Here is a 25555-nt window from a genome sequence, read left to right as displayed (position 1 = left end):
ATTACAATGGGGAATCTGCTAGAAAGTACACAATCTTCTAATTAATTACTTAAGGCAACAGGAATAATGGAGAGAAATAAAATAAAAATAAATGAATAAAAATAAAATAAATAATAATAATAATTATTATTATTATCAATAATAATAAAATGCTCTCCATAATTAATAAAGGTTCATCTTATCTTATCTTAACGCATCCAGTTTCGCCCTGACGTCACATCCGGTGCAGCCTGGTAGCTTGTCGCTAGCAGCGGAGCTAACAGCTAATCTAACAGGAAGTCGTTCTTTATGTTTATCTGATGATCAGAAACAGCTGCAGACTCTGGATAAACTCTCGATAAACCCGACTCTTTACTGAACAACAACACCACGGTATTTACGACAGCGAACCATCTCATCGTCTCTGAGATAGAAACGCTTATTTTAACGGTTTAGTTTAGTTAGCATGTAGCTTAGCATGTAGCATAGCATCCGTTAGTTAGCATGTAGCTTAGCATCCTTCAGTTAGCATAGTTAGCTGGTTGAGCTAACAGGGTGAGCTAAGCTAAACCCTGCTGGTTAGTCGAGGCCGTTATCTGTAAATACTGTTTACATGTTACTGTTGACATTGTTGAATTAGTGCTAAGGCGTAATATACCCGTGTTGTTGACTGGCCTAGCAGGATGTAGCTAAGCTAAGCTAACTTAAACCGTCACAGTTGATCCTTAACTACATAATAATAATAATAATAATAATAATAATAATACATTTTATTTGGTGGCGCCTTTCTGGACACCCAAGGACACCTTACACGAATTAATTAAAACATAGACAGATAAAACAATATAAAAACAACAGGACATGACAGAGACATATTTGCACAGACACTTAAGATGGGTGATTATGATGCTAACTAGCTAACTGCTCAGCCTCTGATTGTACCTCTTAATGTATAATACATCCATGGGTTTGGGTTAATTAAGTGTATACATAGCAGGGATCAATATTTACTTGATCCCCTTAAAAAACTGCTATATTTGTTGTTGTTATTAACGATATTATGAAAGCAACAATTGCTCAGTTTTGTAAAGATTCAGAGTCATTTGATTGTTTATTTGTGAGGTTGACCTTTTTGAAGGTGTAATTTATTTGTAGATAATTGTAAGTTGTGTTTTAGGAATGGAGACAACACTTATTTTCATTATTTTCCTCTGTATAATATTTCCAGAGCCCGAGGTGTTTTCTTCAGACTGCTTGTTTTGCTCGCAAAACCCCCAAAGCCATTTCATTTTCAATAATATAAAAGAGATAAAGAGAAGCAAATCCTCACACTTAAGAAGCTTGAATCAGTAAATGTTTGGAAGTTTTCCTTTTAAAAGTGACTTGAAAGATTAAACTTTCAGATTTGTTGATGAATAATTTCTGTTGCTGAATTTATAAAGTAATGGATGAGTTCTCAGCGCTAGTTTGTGGCAAATTCAAGACTAATCTTAATCATCGGATTAGTGCTGAAACAATTAAGTGATCAATCGAATGGTCCATCAATCAACAGAAAATTAATTGACAAATATTTTGATAAATGGTTAGTGTGATTTGCTTTTCGTTACCTTTTAATCAAAACTACTAATAATATTCACTGGTCTCAATTTTTCATATTTGCTGCTTTTCTTCTATAAATATTTTTGTAAAGGGAATATTTTGGGGTTTTGAACCAGGGCTGGGCAATATATCGATATTGTTTTGATATCGTGATATGAGACTAGATATCGTCTTAGATTTTGGATATTGTAAAATGGCATAAGTGTTGTCTTTTCCTGGTTTTCAAGGCTGCATTACAGTAAAGTGATGTAATTTTCAGAATTTACTAGACTGTTCTAGCTGTTCTATTATTTGCCTTTATGCACTTAGTCACTGGTTCTACTGTGAAATGTCCTGCTCTTAATTCTTTAAAAACAGAATATTTAAGACATATTTTGTCCAAAAGGGTTATTTATGTTGGGTATTTAAGTTAAGAAATGAATATCAGCTGAAATGTTTACACTCTTAACCTCAAGAATTCAGTATCAGCTGGTATATAATTACTGTAACACATTATTTGATGATACAGGAACACCATGGAGGAACAAACTGCAGACATAGAGGTGACAGTCAAAACACTAGACTCCCAAAGCAGAACCTACACTGTTGGTGCTCAGGTAAATTCTTCAGTTTCTTCTGCAAACTCTGGAGTGAATTCTCATTTTCAGTCAGCCTTTGAGGTAGTCTGACTCATCTGTCTGTTCCATCCCCTTTGTAGTTGACAGTGAAAGAGTTCAAGGAGCACATTGCCCCTTCAGTGGGTATCCCTGTGGACAAACAGAGGCTGATCTATCAGGGCAGAGTCTTACAGGATGAAAGGACTCTGGCAGACTACAGTAAGTTATTAAGGGATCAATTAAAGCAATGCAAAAATTGATTTTTATCTTGTTTTAAGATTTGTTATTGCACTCCTTCCTGTTTTTTTTATTTTGGGTATAATACTAGTGCAATTTCATAGAAAATGTTTTTCAAATTTATTTATTCGATCCCTGGTTTCTACTGTCTGCATGTTGAAGTGTCCTTAAGTGAGACACGTAACCTCAAGTGGCTCCCTGGACGCTTTACAGCAGCCCACTGCTCCTAAGGTTGGGTTAAATGCAGAGGTCAAATTTTATGTATGTGTTTGTTTGTATATGACGAATATAATAAAGTTTCAAACAAATAGGTGCTTTGAGCTCACTCGTGTCAGTCAGTATTTATATAGTATTACTGGAAAAAGTAATTGGCAATCATTTTTATGGCCTTCAGCGATGTAAAATACAGTTAGAATAACTCTTGTGTCTTAAAACAAAAGTGTGAAGACACCCCATCACATGTGTACAGATGTAACAGTAGATCTCTGTTGTTGTCCCAGATGTGGATGGCAAGGTGATACATCTTGTGGAGCGGGCGCCCCCGCCGCCCTCCCAGCCTGGCTCAGGGTCAGGAGGCACTTCAACTGACAGTGGACCCTCCTCATCCTCTCAGGGAACATCACAAGTTCCTCCACATGATCGCAACGCTAACAGCTATGTAATGCTTGGCACCTTCAACCTCCCTGTCAACATCATGGACCCCCAGCAGATACAGGTAGTTTTGCTTTGTGACTTGTTTTGGCCTGTTCAGTCTGTTAAAGGGGAATTCCACTGATTATATACATCAAAGTCTGTTTACAGTTTTTGGGGAGTACTACTGCATGTGTGAAAAAAAGTTGTGTGAATCCTTTTGTGGTTCCAGAGGAATTACAAAGAAGTGAGTTCACCAGACCTCTGTAGCCCGCTCCTCATCTCTGCTTGGGACTAGCAGCTTAAAGCAGCAGTTAGTAGAATTGGAGCAAATATGAATTACATTAATCAATTTTTCCCCCACCCATACAGATATCTGAAAGTAGAAACAGGGACACAGGAGAGAAACTAAACTTCTAACCACAGAGATTCAGTTAGAAGCTACAAAAGTACTGAGAGCGGAACACACAAACGTCTTTCTCTCTGATCTCCTGCACATGCATGAGTTGAGTCTTGCACCACACGCTTGTTTGAGGAGGAGAAGCGGGGTCGCCACGAGCTGGCCAGTAAATGACAGCAAAACACAGTGAAGACTTCCACACTGAGCTGAAACGAAATGAGCGCACATAAAATAAGTTAAATTAAATGATAGAGGTAACACAGATGTTTCATATCATGAACAACACTACCGTTTGAAGGTTTGTCTTGCATGTTTAGTGTTGTTAAAAATAGTAGATTACTTCTTTGCTGTTATTATGTTATTCATCTTGTTTAGATGTCGGTTCAGCAGATGGTGTCTGGTATGGGAGAGAATGCAAGGAATGCCAGAGTCACAACCAGCACTGGGGTAAGACACCTGCTGATAACATACAATCCCACATAGCATCACCCTGTGTTTTGTTAATTTTTTCACTTTTTCTATTTCAGAGCAATGGGTCTGTGAATGTGCACATTGATATGGACCAACCAGTGCAGAGCGAGCCGAGGCTGAGGCTGGTGCTGGCTGAGAATCTGCTGAGGGACATCAATGATGTCATCCACAGGATGGAGGTGAGAGCTCAACATTCACATTACTTCAGTAGCAAAGCTCCAGAGAAACACCACCTCATCAGTAACAAATTTGCATGCTGCATTGTGTCTTTTTTTCAGGGTCGGCCGAGCGACTCATCCGCCCAAACAGAGACAACTTCTGCTGCTGCTCCCCCTCCTCCCTCATCTTCATCTACCACCTCCACTCCCTCCCCCTCTGCCCAGCCCATGGACACCTCCCCACCTCCAAGAACTCCCCCACCTCCACCCACCTCTTCAGCTCAATCTGAGGGACCAACACCCCAACCTGGACCCAAGTAAGACATCCTCTCTCCCAGTGACTTAGACTGTTACTTATGCCACATACTTTTGATTTTTGTTTCTTTTACTCGAAACCTTTTTATGTCAGGAAAATTTGAAAAGAAAATGAAATTATTCAGCAGAGAATCAATGCAGATCATTCCTGAACTTTGCAAACATAAAGCAGATCATAGGGGCCACGGCAGGAGTCATTTCTTCTCATTTGGGTTGTGACGGTGAGGACATTTTCCCACCGGTTAATAAACTTATGACAACGCCGGTGTTACTGATTACACCGGACATTTTACAAGAAAAGATGACGGTCAATATGTTTGGCGCACTTACTTAGCTCTTTACCGTCGGGTGGCTGTGTGTCTGGCATCTCCGGTAGAGCTTTCGCTGCAGGGCCGCAGATTTCCACCTGGCACTGCTCCACAACGCACACCGGCTGTGAACGTCCTCCTCAGGGCGATTACCTCATTAACCTTATGGTTCTCTTAATGCATTGGGTTTAAATCTGAAATATTGCCAAATAGGCGCTTTTGCTTTTCGCTTCGACACCAAATCCTCCACCATCGTCTTGTCTGTCAACTCTCTCACGTCCTGTTGTGTGAAATCTGTGGGTATGTAATGTAATCGGTGTGTGCCCAACCACCGTGTAACACCGACTACCGAGGCAAGCCTACTTCTCATACTAGAAAGTTTCATTGAAACTAACTAGTAAATGGATTCATGTATTCTACTGTCAGTTGTATATCTTTTTCTCTATATGATATCTTTCTATCCTTATACATAGTGATGCTTTATCTATGTGTCACTGTCACGACCACTGAGAAGTTTTGGTAACAGTTGTTGTGTTTGATTGTAATCAGCTCTGCCCTCCTTTCTTCCCCAAGTCATCCAAGCCCGGCTGAGTTGGCGGAGATGTTGTCTGAGCTGCGGAGGGTAGAGGAGAGACTGCAGCCCTTCATCCAGAGAGCTCACACCATCCTGGAGACAGCCACCACCGCAGAATACAACAATAATACAGTAAGATTCAAACAGCCAAGTAATAATTAACTGGTGATCTTTAGTTTATTTCTGAAAAATATGCTTTTTATTAGGAGGCCAGGATATCCATGTTCAAAAATTCCAAGATCACATCCTCAATTGTTAAAAAACGTTCAACAGTCTTTACTGGACAGTAACTTCCTTGAGTCTCTGCTGGTTGACTTGTAACTAGTCCTGACCAACAAAATACATAAACCCCTGTCAAACAGCAAATTATTATTTTCACACAGTTTTTGTAGGGATTAATCTGTCAAAGATACGTGTCAATTTGTGAGCTTTAGAGGTGCTTGTAGGTGAATTCTGTTATCGCTGAACAGAGCCAGGATAGCGGTTTCCCTCTGTTTCCAATCTTTGTGCTAAGCTAAGTTAGCTGGCTGCTGGTGGTAGCTTTGTATTTACCAAACAGACACAAGAGTGGTATCAATCTTCTCATCTAACTCTGGTCAAGAAAGCAAATAAGCATATTACACCAAAATGTTGAACTTTGCCTTTAATGCTCAAAATCCTGTATAGATTATATAATTGTCATTATAAGAAGTTGCCCAAGATGGTTTCTTTTGTGTCTCAGGAGAGAGAGGAGGACCAGCGCACTCTCATCCTAACATGGGAGTGTCTCCGTCTCCTTGGTAACGCCCTTGTGGCCCTCAGTGACCTGCGATTGAACCTCATGAGCCCGGTTCCCCGCCACCTGCATGTGGTCCGGCCGTTTTCCCACTATGCCACCCCAGTCACTCTACCTGGAGCTGTGCACCACCACATTCCAGTGCAAGTAAGTGAATGCAAGCATATTTTAGTTATTAATGTGAACCTTTCATGTAATCAGACTGACTGTCCTTGCATCCTCACCGACAGATGAACCTGGGTGCCACAGTGACTGTTGCAGCTAACAGCACTGAGGGACAAGCCCCGCCCACCCAGCCGGCAGGCCAATCGGAGCAGGCAGGTCAGGGACAGACTTCCTCCCCACATACTTCCCCCTCCAATCAGCAGGCTGGACCGGGACAGGCTGGCCCCCGTGTCATCAGGATCAGCCACCAGGCAGTCCCGGTGGTCATGATGCAGATGAACACGGATGGTGTGTTGTCCCCTACCCGCCACTGATTGAATGCTCCATCAAAGCTGTGTTGTCACTTTGTGTCAAAGTTGTGTGTCACGTTGCTGGGCGGCAGTGCGTTGGAGTTACATGATCGCACATACCACACTACTGCATCACACATGCACTGCTGCCACAGTCAGAGTGATGTGAAGAATGAAACTTATCTGATTTACAAGCTCTTTATTCCCCCCATGTTTGTTGAGTGATGGCTATGTTATTGCAGATGCACTTTTGTGGAGTGATAAACTGGCAGTAACTTCAGTATTGTACAAGGGAGTTCAAACTATTTCTGTGTTGTTGTGTGTATGTGCAGGCCCAGGTGCAAACCCTGCTGCAGCTGGACAGCAAATGCCTGGACAACCAGGTAAAAAACAGTTGATAATACATTTGGCGTACTCAATTTTCCATAACACAGTCTAGTCATGTAAAACAGTTTATCTTTTTTTCCTACTTGCAACCGCTAAGATGAATGGAATACTTTGTATATTGATTTGGATCAGAAATGAAGCCTTCTGTTTGTGACTCCTGAAAATCATTTTTTGCTGATAACAGAAATAAAGTTATTCTAATTCATTGCTCTCCGTTTCCCCCTTCAGGTGCCCTCCCCCCTGACTTTATGCGGAATCTTATGCAACAGATCAGCCAGTACGCTGCTGCCGTAGCTACTAGCGCCACCACCGCCACTGGCCAACCAGCCGCACCTCAGCCCACCCCTCCTGGCTACAGCTCCACAGCCAACTCCTCAACCACCACCACGGGTCCTAACACACCCACCACCACCCCTACTGCTCCTCCGCCGCCTCCCCATGCTGGCCCCCAACCCCAGGCCAGGGTTGTGTTCACCCGACCCCCCTTTGCCCCAAACATGCCCCCGCCAGCCTTTGGCACTCGGGGAACCACCATCAATGTGAGGGCTGCCATGCCGGGCCAGCAGCCAGGACAGGTGGGGATAATGTTTCCTGATTTGGTTCCTGTTTTTGAGGCTGATTGTCAACATTTGAGACTAATTGAAAAATGCTTCTCCACAGGCTTTCAACCCTGCTGCTCTCAACCAGATGATTAGTGGACTGGTTGGACAGCTTTTGCTGCCAGGACAAATGCGTAAGCTAAATAATTATATAGTCATTTAGATTTGCACTTTATTATTTAATTTTTCTGTAATTATGATGAATTTTTTTTATTTTTTTTACAGCTGGTCAAACAGTCACATCCTCCTCCTCTACGTCCACATCCTCCTCTTCCTCCTTTTCCTCCTCCTCTCAAACCTCCTCAGGTTTCTCCTCCTTTTCTTTCTCCAACTCGGGTCCAACTCCTCCGCCTACCGCCAACACTACTAATCCACCGAGCCAATCTGAGACCAACACCAGTGAGCCCCAGTCCCAGGAGATGCCCCCAGACCTCAGCCAGCTCCTGGGTTCTCTCCTGGGGGTAACTGGTGGTGCCGGTGTGGGCCCTGTAGGAGCCCCTTCCATTACTGTCACCACATCTGGTGTCCCAGCCTTCATCCAGGGAGTGAGTGAATTCATGCAGCAGGTCAGTGTTTGGCTTGACTGCATTTAATAGACTGCATGTAAATTGCACTTTATTATTATTATATTTATTATTTGCATATCATTTCTGTAGTCCCGTGTTACCTGCACACAGATCATATGAAAGGAATGCATCAGTAAAAATGTCATATCGAATTTTGATTCTTGGAAATTGTTTGAATAGATTTTTCAAGAAACAAGTATGTTCAAATACAGTCAGACCTAATAAGGATATAAATAAAGGTATTTCATTTGACAAATACAGTAGAGTGCATACTATTAAATTTTTTGTTGGAGACAATTTGATGCTTTATTTTATTTAGTTCCTACTCGACTACCTCTATTTGGACAACTTTTAACAATCAAAAAAATTAGACTTTTGTTAAAGAGGGAAAAAAGAAATTTGTAGAAAAACATATAATGTATTAATATACGTCGTGTTGGCACCAGTAAAGACACATTTCAAAAGTCGTCACCATGTCTCCTGATGGTCCACTAGAGGGCAGATGGGGTGATAGTAAGCGAGTTACTTGTGCTATACATTTAGTGCTTTCCATTTAAAGACATCACTGCATTTCAAGTAAAGCAAAGTAACGTTAACAAATCCTCGTTTCCATTTCCTTTCTAGGCCCAACCAATCTTCTCTCCACCCCCGCCTCCCTCTGGTACCACTCCTGCTCCTGCCGCAGGGCCCAACCCCACGCCCAACGCCCCTGCTGGAGCCGAAGCCCTCAACCCTGAGCTGTTCACGGGCATCGTCCGTGGCGTCCTGAGCACCATGATGGGCTCTCTGGGTCAGGCCCAAAACGACACGGAGAGCATTGCCCAGTTCATGCAGAGGCTGTCCCAGGCAACCAACATCTTTATCAGTCCTGAGGATCCTACCGGTAAAGAACAAACATTCAAGTATATTATGTTGTCAATACAGCAGCTGAGGGGAACAGATTATGAGGTCGTTCAGTCAAGGAGCATATCAGAAAATGATTGATCCAAATGATTGATCCAAGCTAGACTCATTTGAATGAGGCTAGCTTCCGGCTTAGCCCTATGCTAACTTGAATGGGGAATTCAATTCCTCAATACTTTCCAAATGTTATCGGACTGAATCAATCAAATTCCTGCCCCAAAAACTCCTGAACACGAAAAAGGAGAAAAACATCACATTTTCGGCACTTACTTTCCAAGATGTATAATGTGTTCAGAAACAAACCTCTGATTTTACTTTGCCCGGACTTCAATATTTTTCTCTCTCCTTTGTGATTTCCCAGGGTTTTTTGGAGAGCTGCTGATGTTGGTGTGCCAGACATTCACCATGTCAGACCTGGTGATGCTGCTTCATGGCCAGCACCAGCCCCTTGGCCGCATCCAGCCTCAGCTATCCCAGTTCTTCACCCAGAACTACCTCAACGGCAGAGAGCCCACCGAGGAGAACATTGCTGTCAGTATCACTCACCAGTTGGAGAACAATTGTTTTTTCCTTTAAATTGTTGTTATTTCAGTTTTTTGATACTCAAACATAGCAACAAGTAGATAGAGCTAATTTACTTTTCAGTATTGGTCCCATGTTTGATGGTTTGTCTTTTTTATTCTTTTGTGTAACTGACCGATAACGGGTGGATTTCTGTCTTCTTCCACTCTATATGCTGTCATTCTCTGTTTTCATCCCCTCAGGCTGCAGCTGACAGTCTGGTCAACGAACTTGAGGAGTATATCAGTGAGAGCTTTGTAAGTCCTTGATGATCCTTGATCCACCTCTACTATCGCTAAAATATAAAACAGTATATGATTAAATGAGACTAATGTAGACTGATAAAGGAGTATTAGTGTGGGGCGGCTGCCAGGGTTTACGCTAGACTTTCTTTTTAACAGCCAATTGTCCTTGGTGCCTAAACCTTGGGAATAATGTGTTTTTCATATTTGTACGTAAGGTGTTTTGAAGAAACGTCTTTAAGACTCCCGAGGTCTGGAGTACCAACTCTGAAAATGTTAATTCGGGGACAGCCCTTAATACATTAAATTGATTAATTATTAAAACATTCTATTTTAGCTCTACAGATGAAATTTTATCGCCGGCTAACTGTTGAAATGCTGAGCTACCTGTGTAGTTCGTAAATGTATTGACGACACCTCTTTATTTAACTCCCACAGAGAGAGTCTTCAGTCACAGTGTTGGAGGGCGTTGATGTCACTCAGACCAACATGTCCTTCTTCAGACAGCAGCTGATGCACATTGCCACACATATTCTGCGTTGCACGGGTAAACTTTAAGAAGAACAGTATAGATCAATTGGTTTTGGTTTATGTGTGGATGTTTGGATTCCAGATTAGCCTTTATTTGTGTTTAAGTGTAGGTTGCAGCACTAGAGCTAATCATATTTGGATAATTTATCTGGAATACTTCTGTGAGGTGAAGTATTATTGTATTTTTGCTAATTAGTTAATGTCAATCTTTTTCTTATCCAGATGACTCATTTGGGCCCCGGCTGCTACAGATGTGCAACCAGGCATTGTTTGAGTGTCTTGCCCTCAACCTGCACTGCCTGAGAGGAGACCAGAGAGCCCTCACCGCCGTCATCAACCACCGAATAGTCAGTAAACAAACTCTCACTACTTCACTCACTGTTTCTGCTTGGAGTCTGATTTCTGTTCAGTAGGCAGTGGACTCCAGATGAAACTGAATTTGGCATCTAATGCCTAGTTCACACGACTTTAGTCTTGATTTTCCACTCCGCGACAGTTTTTGGAGCTCCCCGACAAAAATCACCGTTGGCCCGCCGCTCACACGTTGGCGCTCGAGCGTCATATGTGAACGGCTCAAAGACGCGAGCAAGGACACAATCCAGATATCTAGCCTGCTAAATATCTGGACCTGTCGGGGACTCTGGCCACCAGCTCCAGCCAATGAAAGCATGAGACAGGGGTTCAGGGGACACTTGGGGGAGGATGGGTCACTTGTTACAATAGGAACTTAATGTACGTGCTGTATTTGCAACACGGATCAAAGTTGTTGTTGCACCGAGAGAGATAAATAGTAAAAACGATTGTAGAAACTGGTGGAAACATGAAACTATTTTGTGAACACGTGCCAACGACAACATCAGCAATGTGTCTCGTGTATGGTATCATGTCATTTACCCTGTGTGTTCTCATCGGGGATTCCTCCAGGTGAAAGATCTAGTGTGAAAACCACAATGACGTAAAGACTCCCGATTTCAAGACCACAAGTTGTGTAGTGTGGACAGTACAGCGATCTGACGACTTTGAAAGGCGCGTAGTGTGAACTTGGCTTTAGGCAAAGGATATCAAGTTTAGTGCTTTATGCAAATGCAAACTCATGTTTACTTGCAGTAGGCATTAATGTCTGATGCTGGCGCTCTAAACCCCCCTGAAAAACTACAAGCCAACATTTAATTCACATGTTCCAGAATTCAATTTATGTTCACATTTTAAATCATGTGGTGTTACAGACAAGTTTGTGCAGAAAAAAATCCACTTGTGATTTTACAACCAGTGAGTCAGAACTTGTGAATTAGTTGTTAAAACTTACTTACAGATAGATGCTCAAGATTTCAGAAGTGTCATGAACTTTATTATTCTCAGTAGAGGTGACAGAGATTTAAACCAACACTCAGAGGGACTTAAAATGAACAAGCCTCAAGTACAGAAAAGACAGCAGCAGTCAACTTCTGTGTCCTTGAAATGTTTTGTGCACATAAGGGATGAGGAGACAAAACAAAAGCTACTAAAAGTTTTAACAATCCAACAAGTAAATACAGTAGAAACAGCTGTTCTACCTGTAAAATAGAAGCTTTGTTCTCTTGTTGTTCCAGCGGAGGATGTCCAGTGATATCAGCCCCAGCCTGGTCAACTGGATGACCAGCATGATGACGATGAGGCTGCAGGTGATTCTGGAGCACATCCCCATCACACAGGAGCAGATCCAGAACTACATAGTTCACACAGAGGTAACGGACCAGTCGCATGCATTTCTTTAACATTTGTTTTATATTTTAGCTCAATATCTATTAGAGGTGGGGAAAAAATTGATTCACCTATGTATCGCGATTTTTTTTTTGTTGTTGTTGCCGGGATCGATTTATGTGCTTCATTTGAGTCTATGCAGAGGTAGAAGGAAGTTACCGGTTTTATTGTTGCAGGCTGAGTAACGTAACGTCATATATGTAGCGTGTCCTTCAACCAAAACGACAAACAGCGGAGGTTCCACATGGATACGACCTGCCCTCTCACATTTTAAATCCAAAGTGGTAAACACTACACATCCTGTAAAGTATGGAAACACTTTGGGTTTCACACATTGCAGGAAAAGCAGAGCTAGCCATCATGGCTAAAGCTGCATGCTAACTCTGTCACGAACAGGAAACGTTATCGTATTGTTTTGTGCGGTCAAGCCAGCCGTCATCAAAAGTATAAAACATTACATGTGCCTTAAAAATTAAAAAGAAAATAACACTAATTTGTGAGGGAAATGTCTTTATTCTTTTATTTGACTGATATATTTGACTTCAGGACATCTCAGACTACATACATGCTGAAAATCAAACATTATAATTTATTAATTTAGATATTTTCCAAAGTGAAAGTCCTTAGACATGTTTGATTCAACTTTTTCCCATGGTGTAGTGTTATAAAAATGAACAAAAATCACAATAAATACTAATATTGAATCCAAATTCTTGTAGAATCGCAATACATATCGAATCAGCACCCAAGTATCGTGATAGTATTGATTCAGGAGATAGGTGAATCGTCCCAGCCCTTATATCTATGGCTTCTTCACAGAATATGGATGGACACGTTGGCAGCCGGAGGAACTCAAACCTGCAAGCCTCATTTACAAGACGTCCCGAAATTTTGTTTCTGAATTTTACATTTGAAAACTGTATCTGTTTTCTGTAGAACAGAATACACATGTAACATGTTGCATGCAGATAAAGAAGCCGTCCCTCTTATCTGATGGCTGTTACATATCCTGTTACTTTGGACAGCACGTCTGAAATGGCTACTAAATATTAAATGACATTCTTTCACAGAGAGATCAGTCTTCTGCAACTGGCACACAAGAGCCCGAACGAGCACAAAGTGCAACGGTAAGCATGGTGTGTCTTTAATGTCCTTTTCAGATGAACTCAGCAGGACGTGTTAGGTACTGCTCTGCCTTTTAGATCCCTCATTTCGTTGTTCTCCACTTCCAAAGATCGGGGACACCCTCTCACCAGCTGCAGCCACCACAGCGGAGGAAGCCATGTCTGTGTCACACGACACAAGGGCGTCGTCACGGGAAACAAGAGTGTTGCCTGGAGATCTGGGAGCCACGGGAGGAGCCGCACCATTAGGTGGCGACATGGCAGCAGCGGGAGCTGAGGGAGGGAGTGAGGAGTCTGCTCGAGAGTCAGAGGCCTGGGCGGCTGCTGTTCCTCCTGTAAGAGCCCACACTGTTTTACTGTTTTAACATTTATCTTTCTGTTTTCATGACTACACATGCTTTTTTTTTGCAGCACTGCCCTGCTTCACGTTTACAGTGTTTAATTCATTACTCTGGACAATCCGATAAACAAACGGTCAACAGTTTTTATAGGAAATGTTTCCTTTGTCTGTGAATTATCCAGAGTAATTATTCCTAGAAAGACACATTGGATCTTTATCAGCCTGATTTTTAGTTACTAGTACTTTAAATGTCAGGTAAAAACTGTTGCATATGTACATTGAAACTGTTTTTGGTTGCTGCAATTGTGTCCACACTGGACATTGAGATCTTTCCAACCGGCCACCAAATTTGATGAAGCAGTATACGAAATATGTACAAATGTGTGCTGCCGTGGCTGAGTCGCTCTCCTCCCGGGCCTGTCTAATTTGAAGCACCGGTTAGCATCATAGCTAGGCTAACTTTAGCGTTTAGAAACCAGTAGCCAATCAGAGGCAGAGAAGGGTCAGGTCTTCCTGCAAGGCATACTGGGTAGGCGCGCCCGCATATGCAAAGAGCGGTTTGGGCAGCTAGGACGGATCAGCAGGTGACAAGCACGGGAACTTAGCTTGGGTCTTGAGGAGTTGTAGCATATATTCACCGACAAACTGTAAAGACACTTCTGACTACATAGGCTGCTCACCAGAACCGTTTTGGTTAGTCTTTCCAACAATCACCCAATTCTGGTTTGGTTAAAATAAACCCCTATTTCACCTAGTTAGATAAAAATATTAGAAAATATGCCAGCTCTGCATGCTGTTTCCCCCCTGCTGCAAAAGTACCAATGTAGGCACTGGCGAACCATTTCTATTGCAGAGTTCAATAGGTTAAGACTGACTTGAAAACATGTGAAACTAAAGGATACCCCTGCTAACTCATAACCCCTTTCTTCTCTGTTCATTTACTGTATGTGTTGTAGGAATGGGTGCCCATCATCAGGTGTGATATGATGACCCAGAGGAAGATGAAGGCTCAGCCCCCCCTGTCTGACGCTTATCTGCACGGCATGCCAGCTAAACGCAGGAAGGTAATCAGATCAGTCGTAACTTGACTTATTACGTACGAATGTCACTTGTCCTCCCCTTCTTCAAGGTGTCTGTGGGTGTGTGTTTTCAGACAGGACTGAGTGGTGGAAGCCTCCTCTCCCTCTCTGATGCAGTGAGTCAAGCAGCCAGGACAGCAGGAGTGAAGCCCATCACTTCTGCCGAGCGATTACAAGACGATCTGGAGACCCAGGAGCTGAAGGAAGCGTATGCAGAACAGGTAATTAAATCTTGCATGTACATTAGAACAAAAACCAGTGATACACTGCACATAATTCAGTTTGGTCCTCTTGTTTTCATGGTTTTGGCCATGATTCGTATTGGTTAGCATCACATTTTCTCACCATTGAGACACACGGTTACACTGCTAGATGTATCTTAAGAACACAATGGTTATAAACGAGTCTGTTTTAATCAGTTTATCTAAACTAATTGTTTGAAAGTGACGACAGAGGTGAGTTTAAAATTTCTGATGAGCTGAAGCAATTAATTGATGGAAAAATAATAGCAGCTATTTTGCTAACCGATTAAGTCACTTTAGTTACAGGCAGAATAATCCATAATTATAATGTCATCATTGTCATTAGTTGCAGCCTTCCATAATTACATATATACGTATATAATATACAAATGTCTGTGGGATTTTGAATGAGGTTTTCTCACTTCAGCTCTCTATTGCCAATCATCAGGGAACAAAGCTGTTGTCACATGACTGCCTCTTAAGTCGACCCACCAAGATGATGATAATAATAACTTTTCCCTCTCTCAGGTTAAAGCCGACATCAAGAAACGAGTGAGGGAAGACCCAGATTTCAACACTCAGCATTCCCCCAACGCACACAGAGCCTTTTCATCAGACTCATAATCAAGTTCAACTGATAAGCAAACTTCAACACTCTCTTCTTTAACTACCACTCAAAGCAGCTTTACCCCCCCCACCCCCCTCCCCAAAAAAAAAACTGTATGGCTTTTTAAGCAGTTAGCAGCTCACTTGACTAATTGCCTCATGCTAATGTGACTACTTTTCCCAGTGCCTATTTATTTCTTTGAGTCTATTTTGGTCCAACATTTTGCTGAGAGAATGTTCCTTATGAAGAGGTATCAGATTTAATTTGGACTACATCAGGTCACTTTACTTCTGTTTGGATACATGTGTATGTCTTATTTTGCCCTCATATCCTTGTGTTGCTTCGTTAATATGGAGCCTGAATTGTCATTATTTAGTGGACTTTAGCCTTCCCGTTAATACTCTTAAGCGCAAGAGTATAACATGCTGTTTGGTACATGAATGTACAGTAAGCTTAATAAAAAAATCTTGATACAATACAAGAGTACTCTTTTTGAGCAAGAAAAAGTGTAGTGGAAATTTACATGAGTAAAAGCAATACCACAGTGTAGAACATACTTTGTACTTTACTACTTTACAAGTAAAAGTGCAAAAGTATTGGTTTCAAAATATATTAAAAAGTACTCATACTTACCTATTTCAGAATTTTAATGACATACAATACTATGACTTATTTATGAAAAGCTTCATGACATACTATACTATTTTATGACACACACTGACTTTTTTAAATATACTATGACTTTTTTTTCACAACACTACCATGGCTCCGGTCCCAAACTGAATAAAATAAAATAATAAAAAATGACATGTTACAGTGTAAGGAATGCCGTTGCGTCTTTGTGCATGCGTAACTGTTGGAAAGCATCAATGCAGAGGAACTGATAGTCACGGATGTCAAGGAATCAGACAGCTAGAAACCGGTTCTCAACGGCAACCGATTCTCTATTCCCATCCGTAGGGTTTTCCCTGCCTGCCAGAGTGGCATTTTACCACCAAATTGTTTAGTGGACCACCAATTTTACCGCCACTGTCAACAATTGACCTGCATTTGGTAAGTGCTATTTTCCGATCTTGCACACTATGCTATGCCTTTATTCGATATATTATACTATGACTTTTTGATGACTTTGTGCGACATACTATACTATACTATGATATTTTATGACTTTTTCTTTTACTTTTTGAATCATACAAGAATAACTTTTTATGTGTATTTTTTTTTAACATACTATACTTTGACCTTTTTGGACATACTATTATACGATTTTTTTTTTCTGAAAAACTATAGTGTGACCTTTTCCGACATACTATACTCACTTTTTTTTCAACATTCTTTACTGAATTTATTCAACATACTACACTGAGTTTTTTTCAACATACTATACTATGACTTTTTGACATACTATAATATTACGTTTTTACAACTTTACTTACTACTTTGACTTTTTTCAACATACTATACTATACTTTTTCGGACATACTATGACTTTTTTTCATGAAATCTTTTGTCATATTATACTATGACTTTTTTATCATGACATTTTTTGACATACTATACTATGAGATTTTTTATTAGATTTTTTGACATACTATACTATGACATGACTTTTTTCGACATACTATGACTTTTTTTTTTCAATATAATATTACTTTTTTTCGACATATGAAATGACATTTTTATTTTTGACATACTATGCTATGACTTTTTTTATTTTTTTGACATACTATACTATGACTTTTTCAATTAAATTTTTCGACATAGTATACTATGACTTTTTTTGACATACTATATATTATGACACTTTTGATGACACTACACAATCACAGTAATAGAACAACTCTCACCTCGGCCACAGACTTCTTTTCCCTTTTGCCGTCTGGGAGGCGCTGCAGGACGCTCCGTTTCAGGACCAGCAGGCTCAGGAACAGCTTTCTCTCCTCAACGGACTCGTCGCTGGACTGCAATCATACTCACTGTTAATATTGTTCATACTACTCATACTGTATATATATTGTTTCTTCTATGTAAAATATTTTCATATATGCTGTACATACTGCATTTCTTTCTCCCAATATCTGTACTTTGTTTAATGATAATAAAGCTTAATCAAACAATCCGATTAATTTTTTTCGACACATTATACTATGACTTTTTTTTCATGAAATTTTGGACATACTATACTTTGACTTATTTTATGAAATTTTTCGACATACTATAATATGACTTTTTTTCAAGAACTTTTTCGACTTACTATAATATGCCTTAACATAAAGGTAATATGTGTATTATATTATTTTATTTTATTAATATTTTTTAATTATTTATTTAAATACAAAGTATTTCATAATTATGTTTGAGTTAATATTAAATCATGCAGTAATTTTAAACAATATTTCCCATAAGCCCATGTACTTCTCACCACGTTTGTGACTGAATGTGAACCAGGATATGCCCGCATTTAACAAACAATCAACAAACAATCAATTAACCAATTAATGCTTTATGGTCACCATGTTGCAGTCTCTCAGTCTGTGATGCAGTAGAGTTCTTACCTGCTGCCTCTCCAGCTGTGTTGATGTCTGTTCTGCACACAGTCTCTCTGCAGGTGCTAACTTCTCCAGACCCTTTTCACTGTGACACACTGAGAGTGTTGCTTTTCTAATGCTCCGGGCATAATTGGGTTAATTAGCTCCATCCGGTTTACTCCCTGAGCAGCACTCAGCTTTGCTAGTGGATTTATTAATTTACAAATTACTTTCTGATTTATTAATTTTCTATTTACATTATTTTCTATTTATTTATACTTATAAACTTTAATTTCCTGGAACCTCCAGTTTGACTTGACAATGACTTTATCGTCATAATATACTATGAATGTTTTTCATTATTTTTTATTTACTATGCTATGACTTTTTTCCAAATAGGCTACTATACTATGATTTTTTTTTTTACATAATATACTATGATTTTTTCAATTTTTTCTACAAACTATACTATGAATTTTGTATTTTTTCTATATACCGTGTCTTCTTTTGGACATACTATACTATGACTTTTTTTTTATTTTTTCGACATACTGTACTATGACTTATTTTCTTTTTCAATATAATATGACCTTTTTTTTCGACATACTATACTATGTCTATTTTTTTTTAACATACTATTCTATGACTTTTTCGTCATATAAAATTACTTTTATTTTTGACATACTATACTAAAAGAAAAATGTTTTTCCGACATACTATACTATGACTTTTTTTTATTTTCGACATACTATACTGTAACTTTTTTTTCTTCGACATACTATACTATGACTTTTCTTCGACATACTATACTATGTCTATGACTTAATTAAATAAATGACTTAATTTTGGAAAACATAAAGCATTAAATCACATTTTACACTTCTGTAAGAGACACAATACATTAAGGTTTCAGCAACGTACTTAAAATGTGCCTTGGCAGAGATGTGCGCTCTCCGAGTGCACTTCTAGTTGTTATTTACTTAACCACCACTGCCAAACATTTCAGATGTAAGGAAGTAGTCGAAAGGAGGGAAAGCTAAAACAGGAGCTTTCTTTTTTTAATGAATTGTGTCTCTTGCACTTTTATTTTTGTAGCTAGACAATTTGTGTAATTATAAGGAAGTGAAGTCTGCAGACTGTTTTGAGGGGATTACGATGTGTTTACAGGAAGTAAAACAAAATCTTTAAGCTTTGATTTGATTGTTACCACTTTATTTTAACATGTACATTTTGAGGCCAACATTTTTTCTGTGCATTTTCATTTTATTCCCTGCACAGCCAGACACTCAGGAACCTATTCAACTATAAAACAATCCATATGTTTGTCTTTCAACTTATAAACTGATACATTTAAATAAATATTAATATCAGTGTTTAAATAAGGCCATGTGATTGGTTCTACCCTGCAGATGCATGCTAGTACAAAATGATCTGTTTACAAAATGAATAAAATGATCTAAATATAGAAGGAAGTTAATTACATGGTGTGCACTCAAATGAACTATTTCACAATGGCTGTGCAGCAGCTGAGTCACCTTGGTGAACAGGTTGGAGGAGTTTGCTCAACAAACTTCAGAGGAATCTATACAGCGGGTGCAGTTCCTGGTTGTCATCCTGTTTGGGGTGAGGAATGTGAGCGAGTCATGTGGCACCAAGTTACCGGAGTGAAAAACACGGCTCTACACATCAGCACTAAATATGACAAGCAGAGCATAAAATACAACATTTTCTGTTCATGTGATGCAACTCTGCATGTTTATTTTTTGGACTATGAAGGGAAATGTGGCAATTAAGATGACGAGACATGACTTGAGCAATAAATACACATATAAAACAAAAACAAAACCCGGTTTCATAACAGTGTGTTTATCAAGCTGCATCAGGTTTGACTTTAAGTTGATCTTATCCTGCTGTTGTGGACACCCAACACCCAAATCCACTGTCTGCAAAACACAATGTGTGTGGTCATAGTTAGTCTGGGAGTGGTGAGCACAGTCATCCGGCCATCATGGTGCTAATCTGCAAATTATTTGCATTAGAGGTGTGTGAGTGTGAGAGTGTGTGTGTGTGGTGAGCATACACACATAACGTCTTTGAGACGGATTAGAATTAAAGAGGCAATGCTTACATGCATCAGGTTTCATTTAAAGGAATAGTCTGATATTTTGGTAATTGCGCTTAATTGTTATAATTAATATTCACAGCAAAAGAAAAAATAATAAAATGCATAATTTCAATGGAAGTAATCGAGCAGCAAATATCAAAGCAAACAGTAGAATTTATAAGCAATAAAACTAACCTTTGCTCAGTTCAACACACTCCAGGGTTTTGTAGCAACCTTGAGCAAGCTGGCTTTAAGACTTTTCTCTACTTGTATTAATGTTACACTTCATTTCACCATCATTATCCTGTAATGGTCACATTTGTGACACAACAGCAAAAGTTACTTTAAATCTTACAAATGTCCAGATAAGTGTGATTTACAAAGTTAGGAGGAAAAGCAATTATTCAGCAGTGCAATTTTGGGGGTTTATTAAATTGTGAGTGGTTATAGAAAGGCTTGAGGATTTGATTGAGGGTCTTTGAGATTTCTGTATCTGTGGGCAAGCCAAACTCCAAGGATCTGAAAGGAAAGAAAAATTAGTGTAAAGCGTCTGAATTTAGACCTACAATAAACTTCATCACAGCGCAAATCTATCTTAAAAGGAACACTGTGTGAATTTTCAGGCGGATCTATTGGCAGGAATGGAATATAATATATGTTTTCTTTAGTGTATAATCACCTGAAAACACAATAGTTGTGTTTTCGTTACCTTAGAATGAGGCGTTTATATCTACATACGGAGCCGGCCACCACAGGGTCATTAGTAGGGCTCTCAATCGTTTAAAATATTTAATCGCAATTAATTCCATGATTGTTCATAGTTAATCACAATTAATTGCAAAATAATCACACATTTTTATCTGTTCAAAATGTACCTTAAAGGGACATCAACATGGGAGTGGACAAATATGCTTGCTCTATGCAAATGTATGTATATATTTATTATTGTAAATCAATTAACAACACAAAACAATGACAGATATTGTCCAGAAACCCTCACAGGTACTGCATGTAGCATAACATATATGCTCAAATCATAACATGGCAAACTGCAGCCCAACAGGCAACAACAGCTGTCAGTGTGTCAGTGTGCTGACTTGACTATGACTTGCCCCAAACTGCATGTGATTATCATAAAGTGGGCATGTCTGTAAAGGGGAGACTCGTGGGTACCCATAGAACCCATTTTCATTCACATATCTTGAGGTCAGAGGTGAAATGGCCATGCCAGTTTTTCCTCGCCAAAAGTTTGGAGCGTTATTTAGCATCCTTCGGGACTCGGGAGAAGTTTCAGTTGGTTGAAATCTGCAATCTCACAGCTAGCTTCTACACACTGCACCTTTAATGTCTACATCAGCGCCTACTTCACACCAAATTCTTTGTTGCATATGACATTTCACTGACCTCCGTAAAGCTGAAGAAGAGTCCGATACCACCGACGAACCGTAGCACCTCTCCCGCAAACTCCTCGATAATGCTCGAGCATGTGTGACAAATCAAAGGAGGGTTGCTGTGAAAGCAACTCTACAGGAAGTAAGGGGTGAAAATTCAATAACCAGCCAGAGACGTGATCGTGAAATTCAAGATCAAGTTGCTGCTGAGAGGAAAAAGAAAAAGAATATTCTTCTTACACATGAGCCGTTGTAAGGAACAGAAGAGAAGCCACAACAGTTGAGTGTTTTCTCTACGTCCTGTTGAGTGGCCTCGGATTTGTTCCATCCAACCTCCAGCAGATGGTTCTGTAAATAAAGAAATCACACAGAACTGGTTGTGTCTATATTTATAGATTTGAAAAGCATAAGAAAAGGCAGAAGGATGAACATGAATAACCCTGATTTTTGAAAATATAGAATTGTGTAAAATCTACACTGTTAGGATTATTAAACAAATATGAGAGCATTCATGTTTATCTGAGGTAAACTACAGTATTTAGGCCAACATTATTATTGATGTATGTAGACATAATAAACATACCTGTTGGTCTTTATTCAAGGCCAGACAAGCACAGGACACAGAAAACTGCACGACAAACACTGCAAACAGGATTATCATGTACTGGAGCAAGTTGAGGAAGTTTACATTGGATTACAAAGTCATGAAAACAATCTGAAATCTCACTGTGTTGCTTTAAGAACCATTAAAACACAAGCATAAAATAAAGGAAGGAATAAAATCCTTCAAGAGCTTGGGGTTATTTACTTTTCTCCCGTGCTCCTACAAAACAAACTGAAGGATACGAAGAAGAGCAGGACCTGGTGGTGCTTCACGGCGCCGCAGAGCCCCACAAAGGCAACCAGGAACAGGAAGATTCCCACGCCGATGACCCCCGCCACCACCCTGATGCTGGAGACCAGGTCGAACCACTTCCCCCAGGCTGCCACTCCGATCAGCAGCAGACTCACCAGCTGCGCAGGAAGAAAACAATGTTGGCACGAGATAAAGAAGGAAGTACAAACAATGTCAGCTTTCTAAAGAAGTCTCAGGGACGAGTAACTGTGTGTCATGGAGGACTGTATGCCAGCTGCGGTCCGGACTAAAACAATATTATTATACCATATTTCCAGAACAGATCGACATACTGAATATAACGGTTGACGATATTTATGTGACACTTAAGGACTTGTTGTAAAGATGCAAAGACAAAATGATCTATCAGAAATCATGACTGTAAGTAGGGTTAGTGCGTAAACATTAAAGTGATTTATCTAACACTCACACAAACAAACATATGTAGTATTTTTGTAACAGGAGAGACTTCACAGAGCAGTTCCAAAGCAACACTGGAGCGCACGGCTTTAAGGCAGTAAACTTGACTAAATACTAACGTTTTGACGCCATCAGAGTCAAACAGATCAGAGACTCCATGTACATACATCAACAATAATTGTAATAATAGTGATAAATGACAACAAATATAAATATTAAAGGTCTTAAATATCTTAAATGATAGTGAGCTTCAGTCAGATTATCAATAGATAAAAGAGACATATATGAGGGGAAACAGTTCCCTACTAGTGGAGGCTATTCAAGTGGATGTGAGTCTCAGATCTGTTTGACTCTGATGAAGACGTTGTTGGCGTCGAAACGTTAGTATTTAATAAAGATTACTGCCTTAAATCAGTCTGCTCTCTGAAGTCTCTCCTCTTACAAGGTTGCCCTACTCTGTGAGCACCGGACAGGCCTACTGTTCCTTGTGAGGCGGCTGAAGTGCCTTTAACCTTCCTTATTCATATATAGTATTTTGTTTTGTTGTTGAAGAACCTTTAACTTCAATGTGTTTCCACCACTGTTGAAACCAAACCTACAGTATGGCTTTGATTCAACTAAAAAGAGGGAAAGTAAAATTAAAAAAGTAATTATTGTGTTAAAATGGGTTGTTTTTTTTCAGTGACAGTGAATGAAATTAAATCTAGGGGCTACAAATTCTAATTTTACGAGAAAAAAGTCGTAATATTACGAGAATAAAGTCATTACTTTACGAGAATAAAAGTCGTAATATTACGAGAATAAAGTCATAACTTAACGAGAAAAAAGTCGTAATGTTACGAGAATGAAGTAATAAATTAACAAGAAAAAAAAGTTGTATTATTACGAGAATAAAGTCATAACTTAACGAGAATAAAAGTCGTAATATTAGGCGAATGAAGTCATAACTTTACAAGAAAAAAGTCGTAATATTATGAGAATAAAGTAATAAATTAACAAGAAAAAAAAGTTGTATTATTACGAGAATAAAGTCATAACTTAACAAGAAAAAAGTCGTAATATTAGGCGAATAAAGTCATAACTTAACGAGAATAAAAGTCGTAATATTAGGCGAATAAAGTCATAACTTAACGAGAAAAAAAAATAACACGTAAAATTACTACTTTATAATATTATGACTTTATTCTTGAAATCTCAGATTTTTTTTTTTTTTCCCTCAATGTGGCCCTAATACCTCTTACCATAGACCTACAACAATGATAAATAAAATGAAAATCCACAATAAGCCACTGGAGAGGGGCTAAAGAGCCCCCTGGCCTATATAGTAATAAAAACAATAAGGAGTTAAGCAGGTTTTTGACTGCAGAAGTTGTTCAGAGATAGTAGGAAGTTTTCCACTTCAGTTGTTGTTCTTGATTTTTATCAAAGTAGTATTTCCCTGACAGACAAAGAAGTATTCATGCTACTTTATAGTATTTATTTTGTATCTCTGAGTGGACTAAAGTCACCAGTAAGACCAACACTAGTCGTTAACTAATCATTTACCACCAACACCTGTCTGTTTCACAACAAGGAAACTGGTCAGAAACAACCCAAACATTTTAAACTAACAGGTAAACACAAGTCCAGATGACAGCAGAGACACTTGTTGTCTTTTTGAAGCAGTTATATCAGATCATTCCCGTCAGTATATAACAGCTGTGAACTCATACTCACCACATAGAGGATGTTGAGAGCGCTGAGTGCGTTCTTAGTGCAGACGAATCCTCCACAAACCATCGCTGCTCTCAGTTCAGTCCTTTAAACAATGAATCTATTATATCTCTGCTTCATCCGGGCTCTTCAGCGAGGCTGTCCGTCTCGAGGCTCTCTGTCTGTGCTCCTCGTGCCTTCTTCTTCTTCTTCGTGTCCGCAGGTAGAAACCAGGTAGCGTTTCCTGATCACATCCTGCTCGCTGATTGGTCAGTTGCTTTTATGACGCATGAGTCACTTCTTCATGCAGATAATTGTTTTTTTTATCTGTAGTCAGCTACTAATTAAGCCACATCACTGTAGAGTCACTGGAGGAGACTAAAGGTTACTAAATATATCTTCTTCATGTTGATCCTATACACATATTCACTTCATATTCTTTATAAACATATATTTAATTGGATAATTATATATATATATATATATATATATATATATATATATATATATATATATATATATATATATATAAATATAAATATAAAAATATATATAAATATAAATATATATATAAATATAAATATAAAAATATATATAAATATAAATATATATATAAATATATATGTATTAATATATATATATCTATAAATAAATATAAATATATATATCTATATCTATATATTTATAGATAGATATAGATATATATATTTATATAAATAAATGCTGTAGTTCCCTCTTGTGGCTACAAATAGATGCTTCACAAGGTGTATTACCTCCATTTGAATAAATAAAGTTGAGATGGGGAATCACATAAACAACCAGAAGTTTAAGTCAAAAACAGAAACAGCAACCTAGTGGGTGCAACACAATTCAGGCTGTGTTTTGGTGTTAATATTGTGCAGTAAATGAGCCATTTACCTATTTTTTTTTAAAATTTGACTTTCAATTTCTATCTGTTTTATTTATTAAATATAATTGTTTACATGCATTTCTTATTATTCTGTTTATTATTAAGTTTGTTTCTGTTTTATTTTTTCATCTGGCGCCACATATTGTGATAGTGTTTTAATTAATAAAATAATAATAATGATAATAATAATAATAATA

General features: G+C 38.9%; 2 protein-coding genes across 7 annotated transcripts; one reads left to right on the top strand and one right to left on the bottom strand.

Annotated features, from left to right (window-relative positions):
- Window positions 1–214: 214 nt before the first annotated feature.
- bag6 (BCL2 associated athanogene 6) lies at window positions 215–15894 on the top strand. 6 transcript variants are annotated; one of them, XM_037785413.1, is made up of 25 exons: window positions 215–372; window positions 2087–2174; window positions 2276–2393; window positions 2912–3126; window positions 3832–3888; window positions 3969–4091; window positions 4191–4387; window positions 5267–5399; window positions 5989–6189; window positions 6273–6495; window positions 6830–6880; window positions 7113–7459; window positions 7545–7617; window positions 7709–8049; window positions 8674–8932; window positions 9314–9483; window positions 9717–9770; window positions 10194–10302; window positions 10509–10633; window positions 11876–12010; window positions 13097–13162; window positions 13261–13485; window positions 14447–14554; window positions 14644–14790; window positions 15340–15894. In XM_037785413.1, exons 2-25 carry the CDS (start codon window positions 2094–2096, stop codon window positions 15433–15435), a joined length of 3654 nt encoding a protein of 1217 aa, XP_037641341.1. In that variant the 5' UTR covers window positions 215–372; window positions 2087–2093; the 3' UTR covers window positions 15436–15894. The 6 variants fall into 6 exon arrangements, with proteins under 6 accessions (XP_037641341.1, XP_037641340.1, XP_037641344.1 ...); XM_037785412.1 differs by having other exon boundaries at window positions 3829–3888; XM_037785416.1 differs by having other exon boundaries at window positions 3817–3888; window positions 6273–6363.
- Window positions 15895–19141: 3247 nt separating this feature from the next.
- On the bottom strand, window positions 19142–24710 carry tspan13a (tetraspanin 13a). The gene is made up of 6 exons (XM_037785423.1): window positions 24473–24710; window positions 22288–22455; window positions 22025–22105; window positions 21682–21789; window positions 21455–21574; window positions 19142–20569 (listed from the first exon to the last, which is right to left on the bottom strand). Exons 1-6 carry the CDS (start codon window positions 24533–24535, stop codon window positions 20495–20497), a joined length of 615 nt encoding a protein of 204 aa, XP_037641351.1. The 5' UTR covers window positions 24536–24710; the 3' UTR covers window positions 19142–20494.
- Between the last annotated feature and the right edge of the window lie 845 nt (window positions 24711–25555).

This window comes from Sebastes umbrosus, chromosome 11 (assembly GCF_015220745.1).
Source record: "Sebastes umbrosus isolate fSebUmb1 chromosome 11, fSebUmb1.pri, whole genome shotgun sequence".
Taxonomy (NCBI): domain Eukaryota; kingdom Metazoa; phylum Chordata; class Actinopteri; order Perciformes; family Sebastidae; genus Sebastes; species Sebastes umbrosus.
This window is presented reverse-complemented; position numbering and strand designations above follow the sequence as displayed.